Raw genomic sequence first — 12,115 nt, 5'->3', positions numbered from 1 at the left:
AGATAGGTAATAACTGCAGAAAATTAGATTTATGCTAATTGCAAGTTGGTGGTTCTTTTTTTTTTTTTCCCCAAAGATTTCTAAGTCCCAGCACCATCCCAAAGAATCAAATCCGTTAGGAAGTACCACCCTCCCACACCACCACTTTCACCTCCACGCAGGAGAAGACCTCATTCCAAGCTGTTTCTCCTGGTGTTTATACGCAGTTCACCTTGCCTTCTCTCTCTGCATGCTTCCTGAGCACCCACCTTCCCAGCCCCACCGAACAGAGAAGCTATGCCTCTCTGAAACCCAGAGAGGACATGCCGTTTCCCCAGAGCTGAAACCAGGCAATCCGAGACACAGCAAAATGCTAACATGTTACTGCTCAGAAAGACTCATGGTGAAAATTAATAGAAGGGCATGGTTTGCAGCTGTCCCCCATCCATCGTGTCTGTTGCAGAGGGGTGAGGCCCTCAGTACGCTTGCAGCACGGTGTCTGACATGCCCGTCACAAGCTGTCATTTAAATTTCTCCAAGTTCTTTGTTTAATGTCCGATCAGGTTGGAAACAGTTCAAGGCAAATCCCTGCAATTTCTCCTTCCAGCTGCGTCAAACAACTCTCTTAGCCTCAGTAATTAGTAGCTTAATCAGCTAAAGCACCGAACATATAGAGCCCTCAACTATGTTGCTCTGATGAGGGACACTGGGTCCACAGCATCAGCAGGGCTGCAAGTGCAAGAATAAATCTGCTGTGGATTGAAGGACATTTGAAATTCAAAATGAGCTTTCTTTCTGGGTAGCTTCAGAAATGTACAGGCTTGTTAGGAATCTTTCTTTGTATTAAATCATGGATCCTTTTGAAAAAAACCTTACACCCTATCACAGCATCTTTGTCATGAAGCAATGCACATGCTTACAGAGCAGGCAGAAACAGCACGGGAGGAGCCTTGTTGGCTGGACATGGGGAGAAAGAAGCAGCACTGGGGTGGGGTAGGTGGCAGCACCCATCCTCTCACATGCAGTGCGTGGTCCTGCCTCCTGCACAACGCGCTCACCTCTGCCAGATGTCCCCACATGCAAGGAAAGAGTTGGGTCCTGTCCCAGAGCTGCCTTCCAGGCTGAACAGCAGTGTTCAGAGGGGACGTCCCTGCTCAGGCTGGGCTGGTCCTGGAATCAAGATGAGCAATGCTACGCACTACGAGACAGGAGAAATGAATACCAGCCCAGGTAACACCAGAATGTACTATTTGTTCAGTTTGAGATTGTCAAAAATATTTCATTTCTGATGGAGAATGACTCCTGTATTTACTTCCACAGGTGCACTTCACTGAAAAACTGCATGATTATTGGTGGTGGGGTGGCCTTGGGTCTGCATGTAAATCGCTTCCACCAGGGAGTTTTAAGCACTGTAATTCACTTATTTATTCATCAAACACACCTCACTGCACTTTGCTTCTAGTCTTTTAACAATATACCCACTTTTAATAAAACTTTAAGAGGTTTTCCATACAACTTGCATACCCCAGCACCAGCCAGCCTGGCCCTGACCACTTGTATATTCTACCGTTGTTCAGTACAATGTTCAACCAAAAAGCATGCAGAATTAACATTCCCTGTGCTGTCAAACTGATTAGAGATTCAGCTCAGACGAGAGAGGAAGTGCACGGTCAGGGTAGGTTCCCGTGCACCTATAAATAGCTGCTTGACATGGCTAACACAGAGTCCAGCACCAGACATCTGCCCGGGCTCTGCCCCCCTTTTGCCTCTTGCCTGTACAAGTGGGACTGACAATGAAATGCGTCCTTTTTGACAAGGAGCTTTTGAAAAACACATAGGGTGCTCTGCTAAGTTACCCGAAGCTGACGGAGGTTGCCATTTACTGCAGCAGAAGGAGGGCAGCTGGAAGCCTGCCAGTAGCTGGGTCCCATGGGGCTGGCAGCAAGGGGACTTCTGTTCACTTGGTGGCATCACTGACTTTGCCAAATGACACGTGTAATCTCAGAACGTTTGCAAAATGCTCAAAAAAAAAAACTAGGAGCCATAAAGCTCCTCTTTGTTCACTTCACTCCAACAGAACAACTTTAGGAACAGCTTTGCTGCCTGCTCTGGGTGAGGGTCCCCGGCGCTAGTGACACTTCTGGTCCCCTGCTGCAAACCCAAGCAGGCTGTGACACCTAGTGGCAAGGACCCTGACAGCCCAGAGGAGGCTGTACATGACAGGTGCTTGGCACCATCCCTGGACAATCAGCCACAGCTCACATTACGGACTCTTCAGACTCCTCTTTACGCATAATTTCATATTTATGTGTAAAGTTGAACACGCTGTCTATTTCTATTCAGGCTGACAGGAGCTGGTGATGGGATGGTATATCCACCACGACAGACAGCTCTCATGTGCTTTGCAGTAGGTGGGGAATGTCCTGTCCCAGGTAACCGTCGAGGGAACCACACTGCCGGTGTCACCTCCAGAGCCACATCTGTGCAGTGGCACGAGAGTGAGGTGGGCTTGAGACAAGCTTGGCCATTCGCTGTCTGACGTGGCTTCCAGCCTGTGTCCCCCTACCAGCCATCGCTGCTGGTGTGTGACCAGCTCAGGTGTCCCTGTCAGTGCTGCCCAACACCCCGCCTGCTGCCAGTGAGGTGGAGCAGTGACTGTGGCACCACAGGGCATTTCACGTTCACCTCTACACCCTGCCCATCTTTTACAAGGGTTTACTTCACGTGTCAGCTTTTTTTTTTTCCACACTATTCAATTTCATGCACCACCATCAGTGGCCTATTCAATATTAGCTTGAATAATGATACAGAAATTAAACCAATAGGCTTTGCCTAACAAATGGAAAGGCCCCATCATACAAGGCTAGGCTGCATAAGTCAAGGATATCATCTGGTAACCGTGCTGCTCACTGACGGAGGAGAGAAGCAATTACTAAATACAATGTGTAAAACTGAGAAAAGAAGGTTAGGTTTCAGAGGGTCCTGGCTGTTGTTGGGGAGGATCCATGAAGGAAAGCTGGTGGCTGTCATGCAGCACACGAGCAGCAGCCCCTTTGTGGAGCTCCCTGCCACCCGACCGCAGCCCCTCTACCCAGTGGGGCCTGTCCCTGCCGACAGGCGAGGCCAGCAGCCGCGAGCAGCATGGTGCTGAGGCTTCCCTGGCACCCAGGCAGCTAAAATCAGGCCTGCTTAGGGTGCTTCGGGTCACTGGACTGTGCCAAGATGCTCAAGTCATCCCAACTCCAGCAGCCATGAGACATCAGGCACCACAGGAAGAACCTTACTAAGGTGTCAGTAGGACCTGTCTTTTGTCTTCCACCTGTCAGAAAACTTTGTTTTAATGCCTGAAACAGCTGCTTATTCAACACAATTTACCTGTGGGGGAGCCACAATCCCCTGCCCACACAAACCGGGCCTTCCTGCCCCACGCTGCTCTGCCCCGCGTTCATTGTGTCAGCGCTCAAGTGCAAAGCGTTCTTGTAGTGAACTCCTCTCAGTGCAGTCTAGGAACACTGCCCGTTCTTGTCATGATTTATAGCTTATGCCATCAGTTGACTCCTTTCTGAAAGATAAGTGGTTTTCCCCCTAACAACATGCACGTTTTCCACTGCCTGGAGGACCCGTGTGGAGCGAGATGCTCTGTCCTGGAGCCGATCGGGTTCCTCTCATGCTCGGCGCGCTGCCAGGGCGACGCCAGACAACGAGAAATAAATCGACTCGAAACTTGGCCGGAGAGCGCCTTCAAACAGAGGGCTGAAAACCCATCTTGATTTATTTTACAGAGGGGCGAAGGGCGAGAAACGCGATTCCACTCCCCGCGGTGGCCCAGCCGAAAGGGCCCCCTCGAGGCGGCGGGCAGGGGCGGCGGGGAGCAGCCTCGGCTGCCGGGGCACCCAGCTCCTGCCGGGGGCACCCAGCTCCTGCCGGGGGCACCCACCGTCGGGCTCTCCGGGCCTGGGCCGCTTGCCGAGGTCGCCCCGAGCCGCCCCAGCCCCGGGCCCGGCCTTGTGGGCGCCGCGCAGGCGGCTGCTGCCCCCCAGAGGCGAAACCGGCCCGGCTCGGGCAGGTCGGGCTGAGGCGCGGCGTGAGGGGCCCTGGCCCTGGCTTGGCAACGCTCAGGGTTTCACAGTTTCCGATAACTGCATTTTATTTTCGAAATTCCGAATAAAATCTGTCAGTGGAAAAATTTCCCACTTTTTGTCTAACCCTGCAGGAGCACAAGAGCTGCAACCAAGAGGGAGCAGCTGGACCCACAGCTTTGTCACTCCAGCCCCCAAGCAGCTCTCGCCCTATTTTCTGGTTAATAACACTGGAGGTGCAGAACAAGCAAGGGAAGAAAAGAAATCTTTTCCTACCTTCCATGGGGAGAGCGAACCGAGCCGTGTCACTGCCCTGCACAGAAGTTATTCCCGTGTCCCTGCAAGCCAGCAAACCCTGCCTGGGGCGACCGGGCTCCAAGCCTGCCTGCTTGGCTTTAAGCAGGATCGTGGAGATCCCACCCAGGACGGGGTGGAGAAACCTCGCTGGGAAGAGGGCGAGCGCAGTGCACTCACAGCCTCTTCCAGTCCCTCTTCACATCTCAGCAGCCTTCGCTGTGCCGTTTCCTTTCCTTTTTCCTCAGCATTCACCCGCGGTTCCTCTGACTGCCATCCCGCAGCAGGCTCAGCAAACACGCTTGCAATGGGGATTGAAAGTGACAGTGCCAAACGTGTGGGTGGTGCGGGCCCTGGCAAGAAATACTGTCAGGAAATAAGTACAGGAAACGTATAGTTTAAATCAGATGCAGGATGGAGAGTCATGAAACGCAAAGAGGTACTTGAAGCACTACAGTTATGACAGTGAGAAATCCTCAATTAACTGGAGAACTGCCCAACTGAATGAGCTCAGTGCAAAGCGCATTGCTGAGTGCTATTAATGTAGGCATGACCCCAGATACTCAGCTGTATTTTTACCATAGGCAATGGGAAAAATATGCTAAATGTAGTGCTCTTACGCTGAAACTGTTTCAAACAGCAAAAATATATTTTCTTTTAGACAACCTCCACACCAAATTTATTCTGGATAGAGAGCAGGCAGCTGATCATGGTTTGAATTTATTTTGCAATAAAACATCTAGCTGCCTGGTGTATTTGAGCAGGCACTGTTGCACGCTTGCAGAGAGGGCTTGTGGCGAGGCTGGCTGCAGAGACATGGACACAAAGTGGTCAGAGTGCAGGGCTGGGTCCCACAGCAGCCCACCTGGAGTGCTGGCTGGTTTGGGCTTCATTGGATTTTTTTGGGGGGAGAGACCAGAGGATGCTAGGAGGACATTTGGGCTTTAATGAGATTATTGCCTTCCATGTGCATTTACTCACAATTTTGGACCTATTCCCTCTTCCTTTGAGATTTTCTATGTTAAGCCATAGACCAGGCATGATTTTCATTAAAAATCAATTTAAAGAAACATAATATCAAAGTATGATAACTCAGCCATTTTTTGAACTATGAGAGAAAGATAAGAGTCAAAATGAAGCTGACTCCCTGCCTCGATGTCCTCCCTCAGACTGTTTAAGCCTCCAGCTCTCATGCTCTGTGGTGCTCAGATTTTTGTCTCACCTTCCAGGGCACTTAGCACCCAGAAAAACCCAGCCCAGCTGCCCAGCATCTCCTACAGCCCTTCAGAGGGTATTGCCTGCAGGACCCCAGTTAACCATGACTTCAGCTTCTAACATTCCTATGCTGGGCAATATCACTCTTCTAAAAGCAGGAAAAAGCTGCCAACAGCTGGGGCTGCTGCTAGTTCTGGGTCCGCCCTGGGCTCAACACTCAGCTCCCCTCTCCTCACATTTCTGCTAGCTCAGAAGTACCCAAAGAGTTGTTTTAAAACCCAAATCCTCAGCTTTTTCTCGTGGCGTCAGGGTAGGCTGGGAGGCATGGGCACAGTGCACGCTGCTGGGCCGTGCCCACACTCAACGTCCTGAGCTGTGCCCCCAAATGCTGGCCCGGTTGGCCAGAACACAGCATGAGCTAGCATCTGGCTGGGCCGAAGCCCTGGGACTCTTCCCACCCGTCCCCACAGAGCCCAGGGGGGGACCGTCCCCATGCACCCTGCCTGCGCCTCGTCCCCAGAGGCTGCCTGACCCCGGGCTCCTTCCCAGCCTCTCTGAGCTCTGGGCCCTCACAGGAACAGCAGTGGGATATTTTTAGCCTGTTTACAGAGACAGAGCAGTAAATTTTGGTGCAGCTCGCGGCCAGCAGTGCTAGCATGAGTGGCCACAGCCAGGGGAGAAGCCGCCAGTGCCTGGGCAGCAATGTCACAACAGTGTGCCTGGGGAGGTGCTGGCGCTGGGGGAGGAAGGGGAATCAAGATGGCACCAGAGCTGGGAGAGGACATCAGGTAGGTGTCTCCTGGCCTGCATTGGTACCAACATACCAAAGCTCACAAAGGAACACTAGTCAATGCTATCTGCTTTTCTCACTACACTTAGGGTTTGGTGACTAAAAAGTTCCAGACAGCAGGTTCTGGTGTGGACAACGTTATAGTTTCTTCCCCAAATGCCGCTTCAGCCCCATGACACCTGCTCTGTTGCATGGCAGAGCAGTAGCTGGTGTTCAGCACACTTCCCTGCTGCCTGCAACCTCCCAGCCTGACCCTGTCTTTCTCCCTAAAGCTAATGAAGGTGTCTTCAGGCTTTCCAGCCATGTACACACCAGACCTGCTCCACTCTGCAGCCAGGCCCCCTCAGGCCATGGCTTGCTCTTCTTCACGGTGCCCAGGACAAGAGGAGAAGCAGCTGTACTGGAGTCCTTACGTGTGGTGCAGAGTAATAAGTACTATCTGTGCCTCTGCCCCTTATATTTAGCAAAATATATCCATGCTGTCTTCTTACAGCCCAGCACAACTTGGGTGCAACTCAGTTCTGGAAGGTCACCCAGGTCAGGAGCCAACACAAGATGGATGGTTCCTCCCAAAGCAGACCCGGCACAGAGCTGAGCAATCAGATACAAGCCCAGCAGGGGCCGATATGTACAGGCAGGGAGAATGTGTCTCAGAAGGGGCTTTGAGGCAAAAGAAATCCAGCTCAAACCATGAGCTGTACCCCTCCAGCTCAGAACAAGACTCATGTTAGTTCCACAAGCCATGGTTCAGGCCCAAACCCCCTGGGTGAAACCAAGACCATCTGCTGGTGGCAGATGAGCAGTTCCTGCCGGCCGTCTCCCAGCAGAGGCAACTCGAGGGCAACGTCACAAGTGGGACTCGTGGCAGCAGCCATGCTCCAAGGGATGGAGGAGCTCAGAGGGGCTGGGACTCAGAAAGGACAGAGACAGCTTCGGCAGCCAAGAAGCCCTCACTGCAAATGCCCCGTGTTGTGTCACACGAGAAGGGAAACATGAAGCTGGGGATCAGTCACGAGCTGTCACAGACCAAGGAAATGGCTGTGAGTGATCACCAGCTGCCCAGCTGCACTGGCACGTCCCCACAAGCCAGGTCTCACCCTGCCACCCCCCTTTCGCACCATGCTGAGGAGGCCCCAGCAAGCTGCTGCCCCCGGGAATGGCTGGGGATGCCCAGGGCTCTGCTTGCCCCATCACTTGTGCCTGTCAAGGTCAAGTTCTCAGTTCCAGCCAAAGAAAACATTATGTTTTTTTAGGGTCACCTGTTTCCATATGATTTTACGAGGCGGTGCATCAGAAGGCTTCCTGCAAAGCAATCCCTGGCACCCATCCCGCCTGCCCATTCCTGCTAGGATGTGCCCTCTTCCCAGCAGCTGATGGAGCATGGCTGCACGTACCCGGGCCGAGCCGCCGCCCACAGCGCTGCTCCTGCTGTGCACGCAGCTAACACCTGCCCTGTGAGGCACACAGCCAGCCCTAGCGGGCATCACAGGGTGCAAAGTCCATGCACGTTGGAATCACAAAGGTTAGGCCTTGATCTAGCTCTTCGTGGTGCGATCAGAGCAGCTGCGGGTTTTGTGCAAGCAGACAGAATGGTGGCTAAGTGCAGACCTACAGTTGAAAGATGACCTTTCTCAAAAAGGGGTTGGCTTGCCCCAAGCTTTGGTTTAGCCTCTTGGTTGTAATAAATCCACTAATACTCCTTAGGGAACATCAGCAGAACGAGCCTGGTCACAGCTTTGCTCTGCCTTCACGCCCATCCTTGGGCCCTCCTGCATCCTGCAGTTGTCCTTTGTTAACCTGGTATTGCTCTTACAGCTACAAATTGCCACTAAAAGCTGCAGAGTTCAACTTAAAGATAACCTAAGCATTGCCTTCCAACGCTGGGCTGCCTGCAGTAACGGCTTGCAGGACACAACAGTACTCCTCACACCCAGAGATGCTCTAGAAAGGTTTTGCTCCATTGTATCTGGGTTTCTCCAGAACTTCTGAACTGACTTCGCTCTGAAACTCTGCCACATCTGAAAGCAAAGCTCTGCAAGAAGCTTCATGCATTCACCCACCACATGTTCTTCATTGCTCCCAAGAGCATATGTATTTTTGCCACAATTACCGGGTTTAAAGTCCCCAGAGCAACACGGGCTTCCAGTAACACAGCTGTTCCCTACAGAGGTTTTGTTTAGCATGCACTGACTTCGTCCTGCCCCACAACTCTCACACTTCCCTCCCCAAGCAACGGGCTAGCAGAGTGTTTGTCTGCACGCTGACGACTAATTTCTCAGAATGTGAATTACTGCTCTGTTCTCCTGAGCTTTTTACGTATCATTATCCAAAAGTTGCTGTCTCAGAGAATATTCCTTCCTTTACTCAGGCTTCCTTCTAGGCTTCTCTTTGCAACTGTTCATGGTCATACGGCTTCAATAATTACTCGTGCACCTTGAGAAGAGGCTGCAGGGCACTGCGAAGCTTCTCTTGTTGCACACATGCCCGACATACGGACATGCCAAGTGTCACGTATGGGGCTGGGACTGCTCCAAATGAGTGTCACTGCACAGATCACTGCCAAGCAGTTACACTCGCGATATAACAGTCTGAATTTGCTGTAGGGTACGGACACCTTCATATTTTAAAAGTCTACAAAACTTCAGCCAAAGCACTAACTTAAATACTGAAAGCTAGAAATCAAATTCTAGATAGACGTGAACATTTGCAGCTCTGTGTACAAACCATCAGTCCAAAACTCCTCCTTGTTCCCACGGAAAAAAATGACAGGCAAAGGCAAACACTCTGATGCAACACACCAGCACAACACTCAAGGTAGCAGCATTTAAGAGGAGCACCCTTGCCAAAAAAGCAGACCTATTCCCATTCCTACGGAAAAGGAAATTCCTATGATTCTATGAAGACCACAGCCCAGATGCTTCGTTCCACCAGCACAGGATTCAAACCCCTTCGGACTGACCTGCGAGGCGTTTTTCTCTGGTGCTCCTCCAGAAGACGTCCCACGCTCTGCTGGTGGAGTCCCTGGCGTGGTCGCTGAGGGCCCGCCGCAGGCGGTGCCTCCCCGGCTCCGCCATGCCCGGGGGGCTCCAACCTGCACAGATCAGCAGACTGGAGAAGAAATTGCAGCGGGTTAGGACTGAAGCCCAGCCGTTCTCCTGGCTTTTGCCTCTTCAGCTGGCCTGGAAACGTTTCCATGCAGGAGAAGCCTGCAGTTAATGTGATGAACGCCCCTCCTGTGGGGAGGGGGACAAGCACCCCCTGCCACCCCGGGCTGGCTGCACTGGGGGGCTGTGGCACCCACCCCGGAGCACTTCATGGCTCCGCAGCTCCACCCCCGTGCCTTATAAACAGCCAGTTCCCTGCCACGCAGGGCAGTAAACACAGAGTGAGGCTACGCAGCATCTCCTGGAGCAGGGACAGGATTTCAGACAAGGCTGTAACTCTGCATTCCCCACTGAGTGGGTAACAGCTTCCTCACCACCGTGTCCTCTCGGAGCTCTGCGTGCTCGGGCGCGTGCCTGCCATCTCCTTAACTAGCATGCAGTTGCTTATTTTATTTGGGATGTCTTTTTTTTTTTTTTTCGTAATTATTTTCACGGAGCAGCCTGGTCTAGAAGTGGAGTTGGATGCTTCTCCTGTGGCATGGGATTAACCTGAAGGAAGTTTTTTTGTAGAGCCTGTTCAAAGAAAGAGGTCTCCAGGCTGTCCTGCGTTACCCACTCACTGATGCACTTGCTGCCTCTATAAAGGGGGAGATTGGTTAATGCTGGGGCATTGCAGCCTTATTTTGTTTACACAAGCACAGGCTGGATCCGAAGCAGCAAGACATGGGAAACCCATCTTCCCAGAAACCACAGCTCCCTGCCAGCTCCCCCCTGCAGGGTGCCCTGCCCTCTGCCTTCAGGACTAACTCCAGACCAGGGCTGACACTGCCGGGCACCAACACGGGGCTGGGAAGCGGGGGGGGGGGGGGGGGGGCATGAAAACCTCTGTCACCTGCTCTGTCAGGTATGTGCCTCGCAATGGTGCTCACAGAAATATTCTCACACAAGCAGGGGCCTATTTAGGTTTGCTCCCCATCTGGGCAGGGAGACTGAAGCAGCTTTGTAACAGATGCAAACACCTGGCGCATAGCTCAGTACCAACGGAGCTCCTTGGCAAAATCCAACCTGAACAAGAAAATAAATTAATGGGGAAAGAACACAACTTGCCTACAAGCGATTGCTGGTGTTACATGTGTGCTTTACACCTCCCCATTTCTCTGTCTGACAGCAGGTTTGGGTCTGGCGTCCTAGAGGAATAAGCTGCGATGGTATTTGTTGGTGAGACAACTGATTGAGATAACGTAATTAACGTCCCTCAGCAGATGGGAACCTGAGGACTGGAGACACAGCTGATGACGGGCACAGCCACCATTTGGAAGCTGTGAACCGGGGCTGTTCCTGCTGCCTTGCAGCCCTGTACTTTGCAGCTTCCATCTCCTGCACAAAGCCGGGGCCACGCCGTGACGGCCTCTTCCCCGGAGCACTGCTTCCCTGGATAATGAACCACGTGAAAGCACAGAGCAGCAACACTTCCTGGCTGGGAGGCACAAGCACCTGCCTGGCAAATCTTCCCAGGTGTTTTCCTGCCTTGATTCTTACAAACTGAACCCTTGGATTAACGCTTCCACCTCGCTCTGGGAGTGACCTCAAGCTCACATCGACCGGTTCCTGCAGCCTGCAAAAGCAGCAGTTTGCACAAGGAATCCTGCAGCAGTTATAACCACACAAACTAAACACTCATTGCCAGCGTGCTCCCAGATACTGCTCAGCAGGAAGAATTGTTAGTTCCTTTGTGTCCTGTCCAGAAGTAAATTGGGCCTATCAAGGGGGATGCTGTACTTTTCTTTCCCTAACGAAATTTGGAGAGGGCTCAGAGAATAGGAGACCACAGAGGCTAAGGGAGAGGAAGTTTGGGGCTGGGGCAGAGAGGAAACACATATGGAAGTCACCTATAAGAAAGTGGCTCCACAAAAACGATTTGGTGTTGCAGTCACCTGCAATTTCATGGTGATGTAAAGAAAACGTGTTCAATAAAATGAAAAAATGAAGAATGAACAGTGAGGCTATTCACATAAAGGAACTAAAGCGCTTCCTGTTATCTCAGATGTGACCCTAGGCTAAAACAGAACGCATGCTAAAAATAAAGCTACAGCCAGGAAAAAGCAAAGTTGTTCCACTTTCCTAGAAGCTGCTCACATTCACATCTCTGTCTTGGGACTGCTGCAAGGGCTGAAACTTTTCTGGAAGCACCGGACCATCTCGAGATGAAGCAAACATCCTTTGTCAGCAGACGCAGTTAGGAAATTTTGGCCTTTTTACATTTTCCAGAATGTTAAAATATCAGATTTGAACAACAGAAAGCCAAGAACTAGTCATTACAGCCACTGCAAAAATAATCTGAACATGGCCGTGGTACTAAAGGCCAACACACAGCTATTCTCACGTACCATTTAGCATTTCCCTCGTGGAGAGGTTGAGCATTTGTGCATCTGGATTTCATCTGTGTCCAAGCGAGACTGTGGGTGGGTGATTTTTTAAGCTTGAGCTGGCTGCAGCTGGTAATGATGTATTGTGATACTGCTGGTTCGCATTATCTCTCAAATATTTTCAGGGGTGTGTGAGCATGTGCATACTGTTAAAAAAGATAATTAATGACGTAACGGTGAAGGTTAAACTCGAGTGATTTTTTTTTTTCCCAAAGAGACAGCTTTATT

The 12,115-nt window shown here is 51.5% G+C and overlaps 1 protein-coding gene across 11 annotated transcripts in view; it reads right to left on the bottom strand.

The window, feature by feature from the left end:
• LOC308177788 (rho GTPase-activating protein 7-like) overlaps positions 1–12,044 on the bottom strand; it is a 56,341-nt gene extending 44,297 nt beyond the window's left edge. For 3 of the 11 annotated variants that reach the window (XM_080555575.1, XM_080555572.1, XM_080555576.1), the window contains exons 1-2: positions 9,836–10,325; positions 9,317–9,465 (exon numbers count right to left, since the gene is read on the bottom strand). Coding sequence is in view for 5 of the 11 variants with exons in the window: in XM_080555572.1 (XP_080411698.1) it covers positions 9,317–9,465; positions 9,836–9,897 (211 nt within the window). In the remaining 6 variants the exon portion in view is untranslated. Of the gene's footprint in view, positions 1–1,037; positions 1,150–4,334; positions 4,701–9,316; positions 9,466–9,835; positions 10,328–11,848 lie in introns of those variants that run through there. The other 8 variants (XM_080555579.1, XM_080555580.1, XM_080555581.1 and 5 more) reach the window with 6 other exon arrangements.
• Between the last annotated feature and the right edge of the window lie 71 nt (positions 12,045–12,115).

Source organism: Anser brachyrhynchus, assembly GCF_964034855.1.
Source record: "Anser brachyrhynchus genome assembly, chromosome: 14".
Lineage (NCBI taxonomy): Eukaryota > Metazoa > Chordata > Aves > Anseriformes > Anatidae > Anser > Anser brachyrhynchus.
The sequence above is the reverse complement of the archived record's forward strand: the minus strand, read 5'-3'. Positions and strand labels throughout refer to the sequence as shown.